We start from the raw sequence: 25,006 nt of genomic DNA, 5'->3' as shown, positions 1-25,006 counted from the left end.
TTATGAATAATGTTATGGTGAACATTCATATACAAGTTTTGAGTAGACCTATGTTTTCAATTCTCTTGGTTTATACCTAGGAGGGGAATTGATGGGTCATATGTTAACTCTACGTTTAACTTTTGGAGGAACTGCCAAACTGCTTCTCAAGTGACTGCACTATTTTACATTCTCACCAACAATGTATGAGGATTCCAGTTTCTCCACATCCTTTCCAACACTTGATATTGGAGTGTTTAATCTCTTACATTTAATGTAATTACTGATAAGGAAGCATTTAAGTCTGACATTTATTTTCTATAGTTCATGTCTTTTTTGTTCCTTTATTCCTCATGACTACCTTTTTTTGTGTGTTAAAAAGATGTTTTGCAGTGTACCATTTTAAGTCCCTTGTATCTTTTGCTATATTTTTTTGAGTTTTCTAAATGGTTGTTGTGGAAGTTGAGGAACACCTTAATTTATAACAATCTAGTTCAGATTTCTACCAAATTAATTTCACAAGTTTATAACACTTTGTTCCTGTTATAGCTCCATTACTTCCTTCTCCATTTGTGCTATTTTTGTCATATAAATTACATCTTTTTTCAGTTTATTCCCCTCCACACAGATTTATATTTATTGCTTTATTCTGTGATCTTTAAATCAGGTTGGAAGGAAATGATGTTAAAAACAAAATACATATGTATTGTCTGATATATTTACCTATGTAGTACCATTATCAGTGCTCTTTATTTCTTCATGTGGTTTCCAGTTACTGTCTACTAGTGTCTTTTCATTTCAGCCTGAAGGACTTGGTTAGTATTTTTGTAGGGCAAGTCTGCTAGTGACTAATTCTTTCTGTTTTTGCTCATTTTTTTTTTTAAATCTATTCATCTGTTGATGTATAGTTGGGTTGTTCCCATTTTGTAGCTATTGTGAATGAAGCCTCTATATACAAATTGTTTCTGAAGATACATGTTCTCATTTCTTTTAATTAGATATTTGTGCTGGTTTGAAGCTGTTATGTACTCCTACTTCCAATCGGTGAAATTGACCTCCCCGTGAAGAGGCAGGGATAGACCTATAAGAAGAGAAGACCCCCCAGAAAGAGCCATGTTCTTTTAATCCATTCCTGTGGGTGCACGCCTGTTGTGGGTGGCACCTTTTGATTAGGTTGTTTCAATTGAGATGTGACCCACCCAATTCAAGGTGGGTCTTAATCCTTTACTGGAGTCCTTTATAAGGATAAAATACAGAAAAAGCCCAGAGAGCTTGGAGAGAAACACCCAGAGCAGAAGGAGAAAAGCCCTGGAGATGCTAAGAGAGGCTCTACAGACCCTCAGAAATAAAGCCACTGGAGTCAGAAGCTGAAAGCAACAGAACCCAGGAGAGGACCAGCAGATATCTCCAGGTGCCTTGCTGTCAGACAGAGGAGCCCAAGCTCGCCAGTAGCTGGTCTTCAGGGAGAAGGTATCGTTCTGTTGATGCCTTAATTGAGACATTTTCATGGCCTAAGAACTGTAAATTGTAAGTTAATAAATCCCCATTGTTACAAGCCAACCCATTTCTGGTATATTGCATTCTGGTAACTTTAGCAAACTGAAACAATACTGAAGAGTAGAATTGCTGGTTCATGGAGTAGATGTATATTTAACTTAAACAGCTAAATGGTTTTCTGAAGTGGTCATTCCACTTTATACTCTCACTGGTAATGAGAATTTCAGTTGCTCTGCATTTCCTTCAACATGTGGGGTTGTCATTCAGTTTCATTTTGGTCATTTTAGGGATGCATAATGTCATCAAACAATTTTCACTTCCCTGATGACTGATGAGGTTGAGCACTTTTTCACATGCTTATCAACTGCATCTCTCCTTTTATGAAGTATGTGTTTAAATCTGCCCAATTTTTTATTCAGTGGATTTTAAAAATTATTATTGCTTTGAAGCAGTTCTTTGTGTATTATGAGTATTAGTCCTTGTTAGGTATATGTGTTGTGAATTTTTTTCTTCCAGTCTGTTGTTTGCCTATTTATTTTTTTAATAGTGTCTTTTGATAGGCAGAAGTTCTTAATTTTGATAAAATCCAGTTTAGCACTTTTTTTCTTTTAAGGTTAATCTTCTGTGTATCCTCTTTAAGAACTCTTTGCCTACCCTAAGATCCCATTGATTCTCTTCTATGTTTTCTTTTAGAACCTTTATAATTTTAGCTTCTATACTTAGGCCTGTGATTCACCTCAAATTAATTTTTGGGCATGGTGTGAGATAGAGGTCTAGATTCTTTTAAAAAAAAAAAAAGGCTATACTGTTTACCAGCACCATTTGCTAAATAAATTTTCCTTTCTCCCTTGGGTTACTTTGATGTCCTTGTTGAAAATTATTTGACTGTACATATGTAGGTCTATTTGCAGAATTAGTTTTCTGTTCCACTGATTTATCTGTACCATACTATCTTTTTTTTTTTTTTTTCATATCAAGCATTGCATTTCTTTATCAGGTGCATTTATTCTCTTTCATCTGAATATATGTCAATTATTTCCTTAAACTGGATAATTGGAAAACTGCTGAACCCTCCTTTAGAAAAGATATTACCCAAAGTGTGTTTTTTTTTTCACTTTGAAATAAATTCAAAGTTATATGAACAGTTGCAAAAACAATATAGCCCCATACACAGAATTCCATCATACCCTGACCCCCCTCCTCCGATAGCTCAATCCACCAACTTTAACATGCTGTCACATCGCAATTTCTTTCCCTCCCTCCCTATCTATCATCCATCATCTATTGCTCTGTCTTCTGAACATATGAGAGTTAGCTGCACACATCCTTGAGCATACACTGTAATTCACGTATACACTTCCCAATGAACAAGAACATTCTTTTATGCAATCCCATTAAGTGCAGCTAAGAAGTACAATAGATTCAACAATGAAACAAAGCTTACATTCTATATTTCCTTTTCCTTATGTCCCAACTGTGTCCCTTTGAGCCACCTGTCCTCTATCCTCCAGCCCCATCCAAGTTCATCCTTAGCATTTAATTGTCATCTAGTTAGACTGTCTTTTTTTTTCAGTTGTGGAAACATATATACAGCCTAAATCTTCCCATTCCAAGCCCTCCCTAGCCTTTCAGTAGTGGGATTAATCACATTTAGAATGTTGTAATGCTCTTTCCCACCATCCATTACTAGAAATTTCCCTTCACCTCAGACAGCAATCCTACACTCCTTTCTTAACTCCTCATTGCCCCTTCCCCCATTTCTCTTAACCCAAACTCTACTTTTCATCTCTATGGTTATATTCTCTGATAATTTTTTTGTGTTTACTGTGGGGCTTAAAATTAACCTCTTAGATCCCTATCAATCTTGTTTTTCTTTGATACTACCTTCACTTCAATAGGACACATAAACTATGTTCCTCTACTCCTTCATTCCCCCACCTTTATATAGTTGTCTAAAATTACATATTTTACATTGAGTTCAAAACCACTGATTTGTCCTTAGAGTTTGTGTATTTTATATCATGTAGGAAGTAACTAGTGGAATTACAGTTCAAAAATTATTGACTTCTATTTGTATTCCATTGTGGTTGGAGAATGTGCTTTGAGTATATTCAATTTTTTTTTTTTAAATTTCTTGAGGCTTGTATTATGACCCAGCTTATGGTCCCTTCTGGAGAAAGATCTGTGATCACTAGAGAAAAGTGAGTGTCCTAGTGATTTGGGATGTAAGGTACTATATATGTCTGTTAAAATTCTCTATATCTCTTTCTCCTTTCCCTGTCTCTCCGCCAGCAGGGCTCCCCTCAGAATCTGAAGTAGGGCAGGTCTTTAATTGGCAAAGTCTCTCAGCATTTGTTTGTCTGTGAAAAATTTAAGCTCTTCCTCAAATTTGAAGGAGAGTTTTGCTGGATAAAGTATTCTTGGTTGGAAATTTTTCTCTCTCAGAATTTTAAATATGTCATGCCACTGCCTTCTCACCTCCATGGTGGCCACTGAGTAGTCACTACTTAGTCTTATGTTGTTTCCTTTGTATGTGGTGAATTGCTTTTCTCTTGCTGCTTTCAGAACCTGCTCCTTCTCTTCAGTATTTGACAGTCTGATCAGAATATGTCTTGGAGTGGGTTTATTTGGATTTATTCTATTTGGAGTTCGCTGAGCATTTATGCTTTGTGTATTTATATTGTGTAGAAGGTTGGGGAAGTTTTCCCCAACGATTTCTTTGAATACTCTTTCTAGACCTTTACCCTTCTCTTCCCCTTCTGGGACACCAATGAGTCTTCAGTTTGGACATTTTATTTTATCTATCTTATCCCTGAAATCCATTTCGATTTTTTTGATTTTTTTCTCCATTCTTTCTTTTGTTCTTTCATTTTCTGTTCTGTGGGCTTCTAGGACACTGAGATGTTGTTCAGCTTCCTCTAGTCTTGTATTGTGAATATCCAGTGTCTTTTTTTTTTTTTCAAGGTTTTCTTTTTTTTTAATGCAATTTTATCGAGATATATTCACACACCATATAATCCATCCAAAGTATACAATCTATGGCTCATAGTATCCTCATACAGTAGTGCAAAAATACAATCAATTTTAGAACATTTTCATTACTCCGAAAAGTAAGAAAAAATTATAAAAATAGAAAAGAATACCCAAGGTATTACATATTGCTTAACCCCCTATTATTTATTTATTTGTCTTTATTTTATTACTCATCTGCTGATACATTGGATAAAGGAGTGTCAGTCACAAAGTTTTCACAATCACATGGTGACTCCATAAAAGCAGTATGGCTTTACTCTCATCATTAAGAATCAAGGCTACTGGATTACAGTTCAACTGTTTCAGGTGTTTCCTTCTAGCTATTCTAATACACTAGACCCTAAAAAGGAATATCTGAATAATGCATAAGAAAAACCTCCAGAATGATCTCTCAACTCTATTTGAAATCTGTTAGCCACTGAAACTTCATTTTGTTTCATTTCTTTTCCCCCTTTTAGTCAAGAAGACTTTCTCAATCCCACAAGTTATGTTCCTGGGAGTCAGGCCCCACGTAGTGGGGAGGTTAGTGAGTTTATTTGCAGAATTGTCTGAGTGAGAGAGAGAGAGGTCACATCTGAGCAAGAAAAAGAGGTTCTCTGGGGGTGACTCTTAGGCATAATTCTAAGTAGGCTTAGCTTCTCCTTTGCAGGAATGAGTTTCATATGGGCAAGCACCAAGATCAAGGGCTTGACTTATTAAATTGGGAGTCCCCAACACCTGTGAGAAAATCAGGAATTCATTAGGTGGGGAATTTCAATATTTCCACATTTTTCCCCAGTCCTTTTGCTCTAGTTTGCTAATGCTGCTGGAACGCAAAACACCAGAAATGGATTGGCTTTTATAAAAAGGGGGTTTATTTGGTAACACAGCTACAGTCTTAAGGCCATAAAGTGTCCATCAACAAAGGGTACCTTCACTGGAGAAAGGCCATTGGCATCTGGAAAACCTCTGTTAGCTGGGAAGGCACATGGCTGGCATCTGCTTGCTCCTAGGTTGTTTCAAAATGGTGTTCTCCTAAATGTCTGCATCAGCTTCCAACGGCCATCTTTAAAAAATGTCTGTCTCAGCTCCAGCTCGCTCTGAGATCCTTCTGTCTGAGCTTATCTAGTGCTCCAGTAAACTAAACAAGGCCCACACTGAATGGGTGGGGCCACACCTCCATGGAAATTATCCAGAGTCATCACTTAAGTTGGGTGGGTCACATCTCCACAGACACTGAACCAATAGGTTCCAACCCAAGCCACACTAATACATCTGCCCCCACAAATGCATTAAAGAATATAGCTTTTTCTGGGGGACATAATGTATACAAACCAGCACACCCTTAAAGGGACTTTGCAAATACTTTTTAATTTTCTGCCCAAAATACTCTGGGATGCATTGGGGTATTACATTAACCTGTACAGAATAACAAGATCTCATTCCTTAGTCTAGGTTCATGTAATTATGTTGTTCAAATAAACTAAACATACAGGTTAAATTAGATAGTGTGCTACAGAGAAAATAAATTTTGTACCAAATAAACATCTCTTAAATAACAGTTAAAACTCGGGAATAGATATGACTGCTGTAAGAGCTTACAATCTAGGAAGCTTTACAATGAGCCTTACTGAGCATTCTGTACCCCTGCACGGTTGATTGCCCAATCTCTGCCCACGTTCTATCCCCTGATAACCTATACTCTTGCATTCAATTCTTGACATTTGCTCAATATAGTTAGTTTATATTAGTGAGGCCTCGCAATATTTGTCCTTTTGTTTCTGCCTTATTTTGCTCAACATACTGTCCTCAGGGTTCATTCACCTGGTTGCATTCCTCACAACTTCATTCCTTCTTGCAGTTGCTCAATATTCTGTTGTATCTATACACGACAGTCTGCCCTTCTGTTCACCAGTCAATGTACCCTTAGGCCAACTCCACCAGTTGCAAATCATGAATATTGCTGCCATAAACACCAGTGACCAGATACCTATGCATGTCCCTGCTTTCAGTTCTTCCAAGTATATATCAAATAACAGGATTGCAGGATCATATGGCAACCCTATACTTAGCATCCTGTGGAACCACCACACTGTCCTCCGGAGGGGCTGCACTGTTCTACTTCACTACCAACAGCGAATAGGTATATTTCTCTCTCTACATCTTCTCCAGCACTTGCATCTTTCTGTTTGTCTTTTCTTAAAACAGTTTTACTCACACACCATACAATCCATCCTAAGTGAACAATCAATTCCGAATATAATCACATAGCTATGCTTTCACCACCACAATCTATATGAGAACATTTCCATTTCTGATATTTTTTCTTCTTCTTCAATTTGGCGTTTGTAGGGTCCTTCTCCAGTCTATATCTTCCTCCAAAGTTCTGAACAATACAGAGTTGTTCCTTTCTTTGTTGAATCTCTGGAGAGAGGTTTCAGTTTTACATCGCCATGTTGATGACATCACTGATGATGCAGTCTTGATGCTCACTTCTCTTCTAGACATGCTCATGAGGTAGTCCCGGAACTCCTTGCTTCGGGCATAGTCCGCCGCTTTCCGCACCAATGCGCCCGCCATGCCGACTCCGGACACCTGCTGCCACCGCCGCCGCCGCTCCCTGGAGCCCCTCCAGTGTCTTTTTAATTTGGCCAACAGTTTCCTTTATTTCCATAAGATCTTCTATTTTTTTATTTACTCTTGCAATGTCTTCTTTATGCTCTTCGAGGGTCTTCTTTATGTCACTTATATCCTGGGCCATGGTCTTCTTGATGTCCTTTAAATCCTTTGCCATGTTTTCGTTCCTCGATTGTAGTTCTTTGATTAATGTTGCAAGGTATAGTGTATCTTCCGATATTTTGATTTGTGTGTTGGGAGTTGGATTCTCCATATCTTCTGGTTTTATCATATGCATTAAGATTTTCTATTGTTTTTGGGCTCTTGGCATTTGTTTTGCTTGATAGGGTTCTTTTAAGTTGTAAAGAAAAAGGGATATCGATCTAATTTTTCAGGAACACAGTTTGGTGACATACACTTTGTCTGACTAACCAGCAGATGGAGTCTGTGAGTCACCTATATCCCTCAAGTCAGTTCTCAACCTTGTTTCTGCGTTGTGTGGGAAAATGATTCTTGTGGGTTCAGTTGGAGAACTCAGTTTGGGTGTGTTGCTGGAGCTGTTCGCCCTGAATGTGGGGCATGTGTACATGTGGCCAGGGAGGAAGGGCAGTTCTAATGCTCAAGTCCCACAGGATCCCGGAGATTCAAGGCCGCGACAAGGGTCTAAGCCTTCATTTCAGTTCAGCCCCATACCCTCTCTCTCGCTGATCCATAAACCACCAGACTTGGCGTAGTATCCCTGGGTTCTCCGAGCGGATCGCCCCTCCAAGCCGCGCTCCTCCAGGAGCTCGGCCGAGGGAATGCTGTGCTACGTCACCAGTGCGTGCCGTCCCACAAGGGAAGCCCCGGGCCGCCAGGCTGTGCGGCGGTGCACTCCCCGCCCGAAGCAAAAATGGCTGAACGGGGCATCTCAGCCCCCTCCTTCTTGCACAGTTCCTCCTTCCCAGCTCCAGGACAACTGGTGGGGCTCTGGGCTGTGGGCACAGCCCTGGGCAGGAGTTTATCCAGCCCTCCAGGGGGCCAGCTGCGAGCCGTGGGGTTTCTTTCTGCTTCCGGCTCTCCCCTCCATTCCCCCGAACCCAAGAGTTTCTGCTGCGGGCTGTCTTCCTGGCCAGACACCAAGAGGCTGGCCCAGCCCCCTCTTGCTGTGTTTTACTTACTGCATGGTTCCCACAATTGCTGCTGGAGCTGCTCCTTTTTTTTTTTTTTTTTTTTTTTAAATAGCCAGCTGGTCTCCAAACACTGAACCCTGGCTTCCCCAGCCTGCCGCGCAGCTGCGGGTCTTCTAGCCAGCTTACTCACTCGTTTCAGAATGCCGACTCCCGGTTTCACCAAATATACGGCCCCTCTGGAGCTAGGAGCCCTCATCCAGCTGGTGCATTGCTGTAACTGGTATTCTAGGTCACTTTCTGGTTTTTAGCTAGAGTTTTTCACGGAGGCGTTTTTTCCGCCCTGTCTCAGCTAGCCGCCATCTTAGTTTCTCCTACCATACTATCTTGATTACTGTAGCTTCGTAATAAGCTTTGAAGTCAGGTTCAGTAGGTCTTCCGATTTCTTTTTCAAGATTATTTTGATTATTCTAATTCCTTGAGTTTCCAAATAAAATTTAGAAACATTATCATTTTCAGTAAAAGATATGGTAGAATGATGAATGATTAGATAGATGATTGGAATTGCATTGAAGTCTTAGATCAATTTGGGGAGAATTGACATCTTAGGAATGTTGAGTTTCTTTATCTATCAACATGGTGTCTTTAAATTTATTTTTATTTGATCTTTTAAAAATTTTTGTCAGCAGTATTTGATAGTTTTCAATGTAGAGGTCTTACACACCTTTCATAAAATTTATGCCTGTGTGTTTTGTATTTTTGAATACTGTTGTAAATGGTAGTTTAAAATTTCATTCTCAAATTTTGCTTTAATTTTTACCTCACTATTTTCCATTTTTAACTTACTATTGTGAATTTAAAATGTCGTATTTTGTCTTTAACTTTTATTTCTCTTATTACTAATGTAGTTGAACTTCTTTTCGTGTTATTAGCCATTTATATTTCCTCTTCTATGATCCGTTTGTTCATATCCTTTGCTCATTTTCTGTTAAGATATGCCTTAGTGGTTGTCAGACTGAGTTTGAATCTATATGGTACATTTTGATAGATGCAACCTACATAATCAAAGCTCTTTGAGGTGCTCCGTATTTTTTTGAGTATAAAGGGCTTTTGAGACCAAAAACTTTCCAATTGTTGTTCTAACGGAAGGACAGAGACAATAAATAATAAACTTAATAACTAAGTCAATGATTCTGCAGTTTAATTAGGTACTATAAAAAATGCTGTAGGATAAGGGGGATCAGTAATTCTGGGGGGTAGAAGTGGCAGTTTGCAATTTTAAATAGGGTAGTTAGGGTTGGCCCCCAAAAGGGAACATTTGAACCAAGATTTAAAGGAGATGAAAAAGAAACCATTTGGTTATCTAGGGGAAGAGTATTCTGGGTAAGGAAATTGCCAGGGCAGAAGCACCAAGGCAGGAATGTACTTGCCACGTTCAAAGACCAGCTTGAAAAAGTGAGTGGGAGGTGAGTAGTACGAGATGAGGCAGTGATGGCAAGGAGGAGGGTCTGGCTTGTGCAGGGCCTTGTGAGCCTTTGCAAGGACTTTGATTTTTACTCTGTGTGAAATGGGGAGCCATGGAGGATTTTAGCAGAGGAGTGAAATGACCTGACATATCTTAAAAGAAGTTTTATTTATTTAACCAGCACTTATCACTGATGCATTGGGGCAAGAGTGGAAGTAGGGAGACCAGTTCAGAGTCTGCCATAGTCATCCAGACGAGAGATGGCTATGGCTCGGGCTAGGTGGTAACAGATGGCCAGTTTTTTAAAGGTATGTCCAATATGATTTCTTGACAGATTTGATGGGGAGGGTGGTAAATGAAAGAGGAGTAAGGAAGGGCTCAGTTCTGGTTTGCTAAAGCTGCTGGAATGCAGTATACCAGAAATGGGTTGGCTTTTACAATGGGGATTTATTAGGTTGCAAATTTGCAGTTCTAAGGCCATGAAAACATCCAAATTAAGGCAGCAAGACGCAGATACCTTCTCTGAGGAAAGGCCGATGGCACTCATCACCTGGGAAGGCACATGGCATCGTGTGCTGCCCTTTTCCTGGGTTCTGGTCTCAAAGTAGCTCTTAGTTTCTGTGTGTCCTTCTGCTTCTCCTGGGGCATTTTCTTTCTCAGCTTCTCTCTATTCTCTCCAAAATATCTCTGCCTTTTATCCTCTCACAAAGGACTCCAGCAAGGGGATTAAGACCCACCTTGAATGGGTGGGGTCCCACCTCCATGGAAACAATGTAATCAAAAGGTCCCACCCGCAATAGGTCTGCTCCCACAAGAATGGATTAAAGGAACATGGTCTTTTCTGGGGTACGTAACAGATCCAAACCAGCACAGACTCTAAGATTTTTGGCCTGAGCAGTCGAAAGAAATGAGTTGCCCCAGGAGTATAAATTTCCCTGGTTATGTGGGACATGACTCCCAGGGATGAGCCCAGACCAGGTATCATGGGATTGAGAACATCTTGACCAAAAGGGGAAAGCGAAATCAAACAGAATAAAGTTTCAGTGGCTGAGAGATTTCAAATGGAGTCAAGAGGTCATTCTGGAGGGTATTCTTATGTGCTATATAGATAACCCTTTCTAATTTTTAGTGTATTGGAATAGCTAGAAGGAAATACCTGAAACTGTCAAACTGCAACCCAGTAGCCTTGATTCTTGACGATGATTGTGTAACTATGTTGCTTACGTGGTGTGACTGTGTGATTATGAAAATCTTTTGCCTCACACTCCCGTTATCCAGTGTATGGGCAGATGAGTAGAAAAATGGGGACAAAAACTAAATGAAAAATAGGGTGGGATGGGGGGGAATGTTTTAGGTGTTCTTTTTTTTACATTATTTATTTAGAAGTAAGGAAAATGTTCAAAAAGTTGATTCTGGTGATGAATGCACAACTATTTGATGGTACTGTAAATAATCGATTGTATACTGTGGATGATTGTAGGGTATGTGAATATATCTTAGTAAAACTGTATTTAAAAAAAAAGAAAGGAATTGCCTTCAGTTGAAATGGGTAAGACTGTAGTTGAAACAAGTTTTGGGGGGAAGAAAGGGAATTCTGTTTTGGACATGGTATAGTTGAGCTCTTTCTTAGCTATGTAAGTGGAGATGTTAAGTAGGTGTTTAACCACTCTGGGTGATGGGTAACTCTTTTATAACAATGGAATAATAGTGATATGGTACTTCCTCATAAGGTTGCTAGGAAGATTAAGGAGTTAATTTGTGTGCAGTGGTCTCAGGACAGAGCTTGCAGCACTTAGTAAATGCTAACTCTAATAATTCAGTTATTTTTCCTTTCTTTTCAATATATAGGCACTGCTATTGTACTATCCATGCTATCGTATATGCTAAAAATATTTTCTGTCATTTAATTGTGACTTTTCTAAAGAATGTTTTAATATAATCAGATATATCTTTTCCTTTGTGATATATGGATGTCTTTTTTGCATAAAAAATGCTTTCCTACCCCAAGGTCATACAAATACTTTTCTAAATTGTCTTCAGTTTGAAATTTTAATAATGATAAAAAGGAAAAGGAAATCAGAAATTAACATTTATTGAGTGCTTACTATCTGCCAGGAAACATTTGTTGTAGAAATTAACCTACCCATGTCCAAGAATACATGGATAACCATTTATATGAGCACCTTCTTTATTGGGGTGAAATTCACAGAACATAAAATTAACCGTTTTAAGTGAAAGAATTCATTGTCATTTAGTACATTCACAAGGTTGTGCAGCTGACACCTCTGTTGAGTATGAAAACAGTTTCATCACCCCAAAAGGAAACCCCGTACACATTAAGCAGGTACTCCCCATTTCCTCCTCTACTCAGCCACTGGCAACCACCAATCTGCCTTTGGTGTCTTTCTGGATTTACCTATTCTGGAGAGTTGATATAAATGGAATCATACAATAGGTGACCTTTTGTGTCTGGCTTCTTTCACTTAGCATGATGTTTTTGAGGCTGATCCACATTGAAACATATTCAATACTTCTTTTTATGGTTGAACAATAGTCCATGGTGTGTATGTACCTCATTTTGTTTATCCATTCATCTGTTGATGGACACTTGGGTTGTTTCCACCTTTTGGCTATTGTGTATAATGCTGCTGTGAATATTGGCATACAAGTATCAGTTTGAATTTCTGCTTTCAGTTCTTTGGGGTACATACCTGGGAGTGGAATTGCCAAGTCATATGGTAATTTCAGTTGAATCTGAGTTGGTTTTAATTGTTTTCCTTTGGTCAAAGAAAGTGGTTTTGCCCAGTTAGTTGCCTGTCTCCCCAGAATCCCTTTCTCTATGTTAGGCATAACAAATGTATGCTGAGTTGTTTTAGTGATAAAAGCTACATCAACAAAAAAGTACTTTTATTTTCAGTTTTACGTTAGAATGTTATGGAACATGATAAGCTGAAAATTGGAAATAAATATTTATTGAGTGTCTGCTATATGTTGTTGCATTATATAAGAGATTTCATTTAATCATATCATTAGCTTCTTGAGGTAGATGTCATCCTATCATTCTTTTTTACAGATGCTTTTTTTTAAACAGCAAACCAGTGATCTACATAGTTGAATAAATAGCCCAAAGTTATACAGTTGATAAGTAACAGGATTCTAGTTTGAACCTATCTCTGCATACCAGAGTGTACAATTTCCATAGTCCAATCAAAAGAAAGAAAATGAGTATAGAGAGGGAGACTTACTGTACATAGACTCAAATTTGTATTGAAATATTGTGTTTTATTTCTCTGTATGCTCTCCCCGGCTTGCGTGCCGTGGAACTCACATCAGAGCTGTTTTTAGAGGTACCGGAAAAACCCAGTGCTTGAAAATAGCAAGCCTTTCTATTGACTCTGTGGTCACTGGCTTGGCATGGAGTGGGTGGCTTCCTTCCCATTCCCATTTAAATTTTAGGTTAGGTCAGTGTGCACCGGCAGACAAAGATGATTTAAAGGGGACATATTGTTTTTTTCTGTTGAAATTGGCACTCTGTTATTTTTATACTTAGCCTTAGTAATTACTATGCAGCAATAATGAAATCATTTTTAGGATACTCTGTAAGTAGCTGAAAAATTTTAAGGAATTGGATATATTTAGCTTGACAGTAAACAATGCAAACACTGGGAAGTTGGGATTATTACAGGCACACGAAGAAAACAAGGCATACAAACTGATAAATAGTGATCAATAGTGATGTGTCCCATCATCCTTTGTTCCCAGTTTTGGTAATTTTTGTCTTATTTGTTTAAATTAGTCTAGCTAAAGGTTTGTTAATTTTGTTGATATTTTCAAAAAACCAACTTTCGGTTTCATTGATTTTTCTGTGTTCTCTTTCATCGAGTTCCAGTGAAGCTGCTGGGTTTTGCAGCCTGTCCTTCCATATTAGAACTGTTTCACTGACAACCGGGCGGGGAGATGGGAGCCACCCAGGCAAGCATGCTGCAGGTTTCTACTGCGGGTGCTGAAATGTTTGCTTTTGGTAATTTTGCATAGTTTTCGTGTACACAAATTATCAAAAGCAACCATTTCAGTACCCTGGAAATTGACCAAAGGCTTTCAACGTACAGAGAAGCACTTATTCCTAAAAAACTACTGGACTTCAAATAAGAGGAGTAGAAACCTGTCACACACTTGGACTCTTTTCTATTCCTGCCTGACATATTGCTCCCTGGGTTCATCTCCGGTTTCTTGTGTTTAAGGTAAAATCTTAGCTAAAGTTTGTCTGACTGTGCTTTCTGGTGGCTGAGCTTATTAGCAAATAATATTCTAAATTGACTTTTTTAAAAATGATATCACATTGTTTTAAATTTGTGGTCTGTTATAAAATGGTCATGAAAATTATGCTTAATTCAGTCAGCCCAAGAAGCTATTTAATTTTATTTCTCTCTCTCATTCCCCAGTTCTTTCATAGTATGACAAAATCATTAATTTACCAACCATTTTATATGTGGATTTGTGGTGGATGGAATTGTTACCCCAGTTTGGACACGTTCTTGGTCTTGGGCCACATTCTGGTGGGCATGAACCTATTGTAAATAGGATCTCTTGAAGATGTTACGTCAGCTAAATTGTGGCCCAACTGAATCAGGTTACTGGAGTCCCTTATAAGCAGAATGAAATTCAGACATAGAGCGAGAAAGCCACTGGAGAAGCTGGAAGTCAGTTGAACTCAAATGAGAAAGAAGATGCCTCAGTGTGCATTGCCATGTGACAGACAAGCCACGGGCCAAGGATCGCTGGCAGCCAGCCCCAGAACACCACAGTGTTCCGGGAGAAAGCATTTCCTTGCTAATGCCTCAGTTTTGGACTTCTCCTAGCCTCAAGACTGTGAGCCCATGAAATTCCCATTGTTTAAGCCAACCCATTTTATGGTATTTGCTTTAGCAGCTGGGAAACAAGAGTCTATTCAAGACATTATTTCAATTGGAAAAAACAATTAAATCTAAAATTTCTAACAAATCAAAGGGCCTACATTTTAAGCTACTTAGAAAAAATGTCCTTTTATTGCATCTGTTCATTTAATATAGGCAGTCCTGCATGTTTCAAATTTAATAAAATAATATTTTTTATTTATCACATACAGGAAGCAAGAGATGTCAGTTCCTTTTTCCCATTCTCATTGCTCAGAAACTTGGCCTTTGGTACTGGCAGTTTGTTGTCCCTTTCTTTGTAAAGTATTATTAATATCTGAAATATATGTGCATACCTGCTAAAGCAAAGTAGAAATATTTCTACTCATCCATCCATAAACAGACAAAGGGGAGTATGGTCCATATGGCTTTCCCAATCACATTGTCACCCCTCATAAGCTACATTTTTATACAATTGTCTTTCAAGATTCAAGGGTTCTGGGTTGTAGTTTGATAGTTTCAGGTATTTACTGCTAGCTATTCCAGTTCATTGGAATATATTGTCTATATTGTGAGTAAGAGTGCCCACCAGAGTGACCTCTCGGCTCCTTTTGGAATCTCTCTGCCACTGAAGCTTATTTCATTTCCTTTCACATCCCCCATTTGGTCAAGAAGATGTTCTCTATCCCACAATGCCAGGTCTGGATTCCTCCCCGGGAATCATATTCCACGTTGCCAGGGAGATTCACTCCCCTGGGTGTCAGATCCCACATAGCGGGGAGGGCAGTGATTTCACCTGCCAAGTTGGCTTAGCTAGAGAGAGGGCCACATCTGAGCAACAAAGAGGCATTCGGGAGGAGGCTTTTAGCACAATTATAGGCAGGCCTAGCCTCTGCTAGCAAAGTATAAATATTGATCTGTTACCAGTACAAAAGTAAATAATGACATTATAAAAAATTTGAATTCAAAATCATATATTTTCATACATTATTTCTCCACTTCACAATATAAGGCAAAAACCCAATTAACATAGTGGGCAATTCCAGGCCTTAGATATTTGTGCAGCCATGCCAAAATGCTTTTTTAAAAAATTATTTTTGAAATAATGATGAAAATAATTTATTTTTGCTTACTGCCATGTGATTTTTAAAAAATTTTTTCTAAACACATTTTAAGTAGGTAGTTTATACATACAGCAACTCAGAAAGTATTGATAAAGTTTTAATATCTTCTACAAAAGAAAAAAAAAGAGTCTTTAGTGTTGGTATCACCATACTTAGGGTAAAATAGTCTGGAAACTTTAAAATTAACTTTGACTTTTTCTATTTCATCATTTTCCAAACTAAGCCTACTGTCTTAGTTTTCCAGAGTTGCTACGATAAATACTGCACAATGGATTGGCTTAAGCAAGCCTTTATTGTCTCATGGTTTTGAAGGCTAAAAGTCCAACACAAGGCACTACAGGACTTTCTTTCTCCCAGAGTATTAAGTAGTGTTCTGGTAGTTATAGTCCCTTGTCAAATGCAATCTCTCTCTCCTCTCTAGCTTCTTCTTGTGGCTTTTTCTGACTTTGTCCAAATTTCCTCTCTTTAGAAGTCCTATATAATATGGATTAAGACCCACTCTGATTCAATTTGGCCACACCTTAATCCAATAACAACATCTTCAAACAGTCCTGTTTACAAATGGGTTCACACCTCAGGAATACAGATTTTAAAGTTTGAACATGTGTTTTGAGGGGGGCATGATTTAATCCCCCAATACCTACTTTTTTGCTTTTCCTAAAATATGTCTGGAATTTACCTCCACATTCTATCACACTGCCTGTGTTCCAGTCAAATGTCTCCTGTTTTCCCAGCTTGGAATCTCTTTCCATTTCATTGCCTTTTGCTTACTTACCAGTCAAACTTTTCCAAAAGAGCCCTTTCATCCTTTAAGAATCTTCAGGAGATGTCCTATTCTCACTACAGTTAAGTCCCCACTTCTCTAGCCAGTTTTCATCATCATCCATGTCTCTACCAAGCTGATGTATTGAACTCATTTTCTGCTCTTCTCCCATCAGTGTCCTTGGCACTTGTTGGCCAATGCTGTACATGCTTATATAAACATTTCTCCCTTCCATGCGCCTGTCCTCATGCTTTCAACCCCCACCCCCTGCTAGGAATGGTATATCCATTTTCCTTTTGACCTACCCAAATCCCAACCCCATAAAGTTCCCATCTCCTTTGATAAATCTTGCTTCTCCAACCCTTCATCTAACTCGTCTTTCTCTGAGCTCCTACCCACCCCGTCCCCCATTATCTTTTCTAAGTAATGTCCTTCTTGATGGCAGAGACCTTGTCTCCTTCCTCTCTTGGTACCCAGCTGATGCTGTGTAGCTGATTTGTTGCACTTCTGTCCCATTTCATTCCTAAAATCACTTTATAAAATTAGATCAGGAAGTTTTCTTTTTTCTTTTTATTCACTTCCAAAACTTGATCCTTCCCCCAATTTCCTCACTCCCATGCACCCCAAATCAGAAGTGGTTTTTCAGTGAGATAGATAGGCAGGCAAACATGTCTGGTTACATGGAATATTGTGCTCATTGAGCCAAGGACGAATTTGACTCCCATGAGAATCTGATTCACAGAGAATGAAACATCCATTCCAAGTCACAGGCTGATACTGAATCCTGCCTAACCTTCAAATATGGATTTCATTCAGTGTTGGGGAAATTGGGCAATAGAGTGTGAACTTCCTCACACAAGTTTCTTGTAAATCTTAGAGAAACTAAATAGTAATGTATTTTACACTTATATTACTTGTAAAGTTATTAAAAATGCTCCCATTAACAGTGAGTTTATAGCAGAGGCCAGAAAACCTCTTCTACAAAGGGCCGGATAGTAAATATTTTAGGCTTTGCAGGCCACATACAGTTTATATTACATGTTCTTGTTTTTGTTTTTGTTGTTGTTACTGTCATTTATAATCCTAAAAAATGTACAAACCTGTCCTAGCTTGTGGGCAGTACAAGACCAGCCCATGGGCCAAATTTGGCTTTTGGGCCATAGTTTGCAGACCCTTGGTCTATAGCAATAAGAATCTAATCTGTTTTTTTTGGGCATCCAAGAAGACAAAAGACTTTATTTTCCAATCGAGTCTAATAGTCATTAGTAGATAGATTGCTAAGAGTCATCCATGGCCTGAAAAAACTGGAATGTTCCCAGAGGGGTGCAGTCAAGTGGAGAGAGCACGGGAAACCTCACCCTAAGAGGACTGACTTGGGGAATGGCATAAGGGTTAGCTAGAGGAGGCCAGCAGGTGGCATCCTGGTGGTCTTTGACATGTTAAGTGGCTGTGATGCAGAAGAAGTAGTAGACTTGTCGTGCATGGTGCTTACAGCAGAACCTTAAGTACAGTGAGTTGTCCTGAGACAGAGTAACATTCTTCCCCTGGAGACTTTCAGCAGAGCTTCCCCTGCTCGGAGATGCTTAATGGTGATTTTCCCTGAGAAGGGGTGATTGGGTATACAAGGATAGAATTGTGTTCAATAGAACAGATTATAGTTAAAGACTTCAATGCTGGGGCAGTATTGGAGTCAGCAGAATCAAAGTATATCTTCATAGGATATGTGCATTTGGGTATTTAAAAAGGAGCCACATGGCTGGATGAGATCTGAAAATTACTTCTCACAATGATCTTATTTTATTATAATCCTTACCGTGGCGAAATTTTCCAAAAGACATTTTTCTCTTAGTCCAGAATTCTTCCACATTCTTCCAAATGTGGCTCATTTGGCCAATTTGTACTGACTTGGATGCTATAATTTATATTTTTAAGTTCCCTACTCTTCTTAGAGGGTATGATCACAAAAGTAGCACAAATCAAGTACCATGAAGTGGCTGTAATCATTCTTTTCTCACCCTAGCAACAACTTTGACTTAACAAGAAGAAACAAAAATTACATTAACAGACTTTCCACTCAAATCCACCTTTTGTATCTCTCCAGCCTCCTCATCCCCTTTCTTCATGCCAGCGCTTTTCCCCATTTAAGAAATTCTGGCCGATTGATTTCAGGATACCTATCTTGGTTGGACTATTGGCACACTAAATCTGAATTCTGTGCTTTAAGCACTCATGTCTTTGGAAATAGTTGCAGCCACTGAGTTTATTTGGTTGAACTGTTACAGAATTGACTCATTTTGTTTAATTTCTTGACTAGAGTTAATCAGGATGCGATTTACCTTAATTTTGATTTTGGTTGTAGAGGTTGGCGATTTGAAGGAGCTGCAGACCCTAGACATTTCTTCCAATCGTTTGCTAACTTTACCCGAGAGGCTTCACCTGTGCCTTTCTCTGCAGTACCTAACTGTGGACCGAAATCGTCTGTGGTGTGTCCCGCGTCACCTCTGCCAGCTTCCCAGCCTCAACGAGCTCTCCATGGCTGGAAACCGTCTCGCATTCCTACCACTCGGTAAGTGCTCATGTGGTGGAGCAAAACAGCCAGAGTACGATGGGAAGCATTTGTTTCCTTGCCTTCGGAAAGATTAATTTCCATCTTTCTGTTTGTCTTGAATACTGGCTCTCTAAATCCATTTTTTCAGTGACCAAAGCTTCATTCTCATTTAACAAATAAAGTTTATTTCATTTGCACATTGCATATTTTTAAAAATCTGTGTTAAAAATTTGTTTAGGGAGAAGACACCAAATATGAGATAATTTGAGAAAATAAAAAAGACATATAAATATATATGTATATAAATGTATATAAAACTATAAGCTTGACAGAGTATTGAGCAATATGAAAGGATAGCTACTGGTACAGATAAATCTGCTTAGATGTTGTCTTTTAAACAGAATTGCCAGATAACCAGACTACAACATTTTAAAGACTTTTATAATTGGCTAAACTTCCTGCTGGACTAGAAATGCCATCTTAGCTAATAAATGACACATTATCCACTATAGATATCTGTAGCTGGCCCATTTTGGCATATTATAGGTCAACGAACATAGGCCTTTAAGAAAACAATACATTTATTTTCATTAAGAGCTGCATTATTTTGTTAACTTATAAGAAACAAAAGAGCTATTAAAAATTTAAAAATATGAAGCCTCATAGAACCCTAAACTGTCACAATAAGCACCATATGATTTTACTCATAAAGGCATTTTTTATTGAATAATTTATCTCTTAGGGCAATGAAGTGAATAATTTACTAGTCCTTGAAAGGAAGTATTTTCCAACATAATGCAGTGCACATATTATTTTCAATTTAAAATATTTTCAAGGAAATTTTAAAATACTTGGAGACACTAAAATCCATTTGGGTAATAACAAATAATTATCAAATTTAAGGAGATTACTTTTTCCATAAATATAATTAAATTCCATAATCAAAATTTCAAGAGCAAGGTACTTTTCTAAGAAATCAGAGCTTTATTTTAAGTGAGAAAAATATCCTATACAAAAAGATTTTTAAAAATAAATGAGCTGGCTGCGCTAATCCATGGATTATATAGCAATTATAGGAGACAAGCACCAAGTTCCAACTAAGAGCCAGTTCTAGCTTGGTTCCGTCACTCGACAGTGAGTGACCTTGAGTAAATCACCTAAACCTCTCTGGGTTCATTTTCCTTATCTTTCAACTAGATAATAATATTTATCCTGCTTACTTTAGAATTATTTTGAAGTTGAAAAAGATCATTTATGTATGAAAACTATAAAGCACTATATACAAATATATATACACATACAAATGCAGAAGTCTCTCAACTGAGAAGGCTCAATTTGTGGATCACCATATCCTACTTAAAAAAAATGTTTTACCTTCCTTATCATCTTCAAGATCAAGCCCCCACCCTCACCACACCCCCATAGTAACCATCACAACTTCCTTTACCACTTCCCAAGGACCGTGACCTCTACCAGTGCTAACTCCCTCCCTATTGATTGCTAGGCTGGTGCAGTAAGTGCTGATAACAAATGAAGGAAGGAAGGGAGAGATGGAGGGAAGGGAGAGGAAAAGATGTGACAGTTGATTTGTGTGTGTAAACCTTTTTATTATATGGATGCATAATTAATATGTCTACTCAATATGCCTCTGAAACCAGCTATTGGTTTCAGAGGCTTTGTCTCCTCAAAATATGTACAAAAACAGTTATGATGAGACATCAAAGAAGAAAGTATTTCTAGAGATAAGAAGGTGGTTTGATTGCTTAGAACTTACTGGCATAACATTAAGTTCAGGGTAAAGCTGCAAATTCCAGTGTAACATTGCTTAACTTATGGTTTGACTTTCAAATGTCACAAGAAACAGATTAACTTGTTGAATCTGGGGTTGTCTAGACTATTCTTATTCATATTCATATTATTATTATTCACAATATGTGTAAGAAATGCATAATAATGTATTATGTGTACTACTATAATTATTAGTAATAACAATAGTAGCAATATTTATTAAGCACCCACTGTGTGGTCGGGTATCCTGTTAATATGGACATACGCTCTCTAATTGTTACAAAACCTTGTAGTGAAACTGATGATTACAAAATCTATTGACAACCTAATTTTACAGGTGAAGAAATTGAGATTCAGAGAAGTTAAATCTTACCTGTCCAGAATCACAGCTAGTGAAAAACAGAGTTGAGTTTCAGACTCTTATTCTAAACCTCACATTCTTTCCACTTTGACATGCTGTCTCCATATTCCAGCATAGTCTTTCTGAGAGGGGACTCTATCTGGGAATAGGGCTGAACTATACATCATATTTTTCTAGTTGTGGTATGGTCATCTCCAGTGTCAAATTTGGCTCTGCCATTTTTGAGTTTGGATACAACTATGGACACTACAGTTGACCTCATTCAATACATCTGTCTATTTGCTTAGCATCTACTCCCTGTGTGCATTACCCAGGTACCTGCTCTCAGTTACTAGTTTCCATCCAGCTAAGCTTCAGCAGATCTGGTGGTAACAGATATTTATAAAATCCCTAGGCCCCAGACCTGTTATCTAGATCTTTCCTGGTGCTGGCGACTCTTCCTCTTCTTACTTTGTTTAACCCCTTCAACTTCAGCAGAGCTCCTGGTTCTTTAATTATGTCTGTTTGCTCCCCATCTTTTTTTCTCTGCTTTCTTGTTTTTATTTTTGTTTTTGGTTCTTCAGTTACATACTCTTTGTCTCAACTCTAATCCATTCATTCAACTTCTAGCTCCATGCTACCTGCCAGAGTCTGAGCCACAGCCCTGCTCTCATGTCTGATAAACAGATGTTCTCTTATCAGAATGCCCATCTAGTTTCAGGCTCATGTTAGTTTCTTAGGACTGCCGTAACAAAGTACCACAAACTGTGTGGCTTAAAACAACAGAAATTTGTTCTCTCACAGTTTTTTTTTTTCCTTCTGGTTTTTAAAATAAAACCTTCACTTATAATGCTAAAGCATTAAAATATAAAAAGCTCGTTTAACTCACTTCACAAAAGCATTAACAGATGATATATTCCTTCTGTAACGATTTAAAGACAAAGTGAGTTAATGGGAACACCAACTGTAAATAGACAGAGGGATATTTAACTGCAAGAACTCAAAAAACTGCTCGGACAAATTTGTAATGGCAACTAACAAACCGCCAACAAGGTGTCCACAGGACCGTGCTCCCTCCAAAGGCTCCAAGGAAGGATCCTTCTTTGCCTCTTCTGGCTTCTGGTAGCCCCCACATACCTTGGCTTGTGGCAGCAGAAGTCCAATCCCTGCCTCCATGTTCACATGCCCATCTTCCCTCTGTGCCTGTTCTCTGTGTCCAGATGTCCCTGTTCTTATAAGGACAGCAGTCATATTGCATTACGTCTGTAAAGGCTCTATTTCCAAATAAGGTCACAGTAACAGGTATGGGAGTTAGGCATATCTTTTTGGGGGATACAGTTCAACTCAGCCTGGCCTAGAATCCCTCATGGCATTGGAGCTTTTTGAATGGAATGACTCTAGTTTACTAATCTTTAACCTTTGGGCCCTGTCTCAAGTCCCGCTAGTTTCCACACCCGTCTTCTTGCTCCCTCTACCTTTCTGCAGCTCCTCCAGCCCTGGATCTTCACTCCTCCATAGTTTGCAGTGCAGTCCTGCATCCCAGCACTGACACAGGTGTGTGTGCTGTGCTGCTGTAGTGTTGGGAGAAGAGATGGAAGCCATTCCCGTAAACCCTGATCACTCTTCATGTTCAGGGTGCAAAGGAGTGACCTTGTGTCTCCTGCAAAATGCTTGAAGCAGCTGGTGGCCCAACTTCAGTGGCAGTTGTAAGTTTGGGGTGGGATAGAAATGGTTGTTGGCTGGAGGAGAGGATCTGCTTGCACCCTTGACACCCCGAGTTATTTACTGAGCATCTTCTGTATGCACTGCGCTAAATGCTGGTATGGCTAAGTAAGTGGGTATATCTTCATTAGTATTCACTTTTCAGTGATGAGTAGAGCCTTACAGAATAGGTTCTATCTCCAGCGCTTTTGTCACTCTTCAAAGCCATGCCTCTGTGTCAGGAGAAGTTTTCCTTTGTGAACTCGTTAATTTGACGGCAAAAAGCATTAGAGATAAGAGCTACCCCAGCTTATGATTAAACATTTGCAGGGGTCTGTGCTGGGTTCTCATGACAGTTGAAGTGGCCACACCTCCCAGCACTGTGGACAGCTCAGGATTTGGAAGCAGCTTCCACACTCCCCTGGGTGCCCTCCCAGTCTCACTCAGTGGCTTCCCTCTGAGTCACGGGTCCAACTTCTGCAGCCTCGCTGACTTTCTCTCCCCCATGTCCAGAAGTGGCTAAACTGCCTGGCAGGACACAGGCCTGTGGATGTGTTTCACCTTACTAGAGGAAGAAACACAGGCAAAATTGTGATGATGAATATTGCCAGTAAGAAAGAAACAGGCTGCCTGAAGCAGTGCTCACCCCTGGTTGTGATGCCTGGATTCTTTGAGGACATCAGGAGCCACAGGCCAGGGAGCAGATCACCAATGGCCTTTCTCTTTTGGGCATACTGAATATTCTTTGTAGAGAAGTAGATGAGACAACTAGAGAGCTGCAGCATGAGGTTGCCAAAGAAGGCTTCAGGAGACTGGAGGTGGGAGATCTGTGAAGATGAAGAAGATGAAGCTGGCAGATAAATTAGCAATCTCCTCAGTCTTAATTTTTTTGAAACCATTAAGGCAAGTTAAGGGCAGCCAATCAAGTTTGTAGGAATAATATAATTGAGTCCATAAGTTGTCCTTCCATGGAGCTTGTACTCTTGAAACCTTTCCCTGAACTCCTTTCTGATAAACCAAAGCCATCTGAAGTGTCGAGGAGAGAGTCAAGCTAAGCATGTTGCTGCTGGGCCTGCCTTTCCTCAAAGAAACAAACTGTTCTTGGAAACTTAGCAAGTAGGGGCACTTCTGTACAATAGTTTGAAAATAGCTGCATACATATATACACACACCCATACATGCACACATCTGAAGTTTTCAGATTTTAGAAGGCTCCTATGTTTAACCATGATTACAGCAGCATAATATAGGTACTTGAAAATTTTACAAAATGGGTGCTGTAATCTCTGCTTATTTTTGGAGGTTGGAATCTTACTTTGGGGAGTCACTTACTGACTTCGATTTCTTGCCAAAGACGTTTGACTTACAAGAAAAACAGTTATCCATGAGGCTTCTTAAAGGAAGCCTCTTCAGAAAGCAACTACATGCAATTTTGTTACTGATATTTAGAAATACAACTGATTTTCACATACTGACCTTATTTTCTGTGAGCTTGCTGAATTCGCTTATTAGTTCTAGCAGTTTTGTGGGGGTTTTTTTGGTGGATTCCTTAGGATTTTTTACATACACAATGGTGTCTGCAAATAAAGTTCTGCACACTTAAAAAAAAAAAAGCAGCTATAGAAGCTATATGTAAGCATAACTTAAATCCCTTGTAAAATGATCTAAACCATTAATACTCTGAATATGGTCTTCTTAAGTCACTCGTTGAGTAAATCGTTCATGGACTTCTGGCTCATCTCGTTGCTTCTGAAAGTGAAGAAAAATACCAAGAAAAGGATTTTTTCCCTCTAAAGTATTTTTACCTTGTGCTTCTAGTTTCCTTTCTGTAATTAATAAGCCTAATTATTCAGTAATGTTTACAGCTATTTTGTATTGAATAATAGATATAGTGACTGTAAGGTTGCCTGTGTACAAATTGGCTGTGGAAGGACGTTCTTTAGTTAGCCCAGAGGAAGTGCTGTGACAGCTAAAATCAGTATCAGTAATTTCTGTATTTTAAGAAAACAGAAGTCACACCTATGGTAGCAGGTGTAATTTTTATTGAGTGATAATTTAGAAAACAATGAATGAATTCTGAACCAAGAACATTTGGCATATGACAGAGATTTACAGAATAGCCTGGCGTGTAAACTACCATGCAGTAAACCTAAAAGTTAGTAGAGAATACCT

At 38.8% G+C, this 25,006-nt stretch overlaps 1 protein-coding gene across 5 annotated transcripts in view; it reads left to right on the top strand.

The window, feature by feature from the left end:
* LRRC28 (leucine rich repeat containing 28) overlaps positions 1-25,006 on the top strand; it is a 190,259-nt gene that overhangs the window by 73,693 nt on the left and 91,560 nt on the right. For 4 of the 5 annotated variants that reach the window (XM_037832925.1, XM_037832922.1, XM_037832924.1 and 1 more), the window contains exon 6: positions 18,817-19,023. The exons of the other annotated variant lie outside the window; for it this stretch is intronic. In XM_037832925.1, coding sequence (XP_037688853.1) covers positions 18,817-19,023 — 207 coding nt within the window. The remainder of the gene's footprint in view (positions 1-18,816; positions 19,024-25,006) is intronic. 5 annotated transcript variants of the gene reach the window in all.

This window comes from Choloepus didactylus, chromosome 4 (genome assembly GCF_015220235.1).
Source record: "Choloepus didactylus isolate mChoDid1 chromosome 4, mChoDid1.pri, whole genome shotgun sequence".
Classification (NCBI taxonomy): Eukaryota; Metazoa; Chordata; class Mammalia; order Pilosa; family Megalonychidae; genus Choloepus; species Choloepus didactylus.
This window is presented reverse-complemented; position numbering and strand designations above follow the sequence as displayed.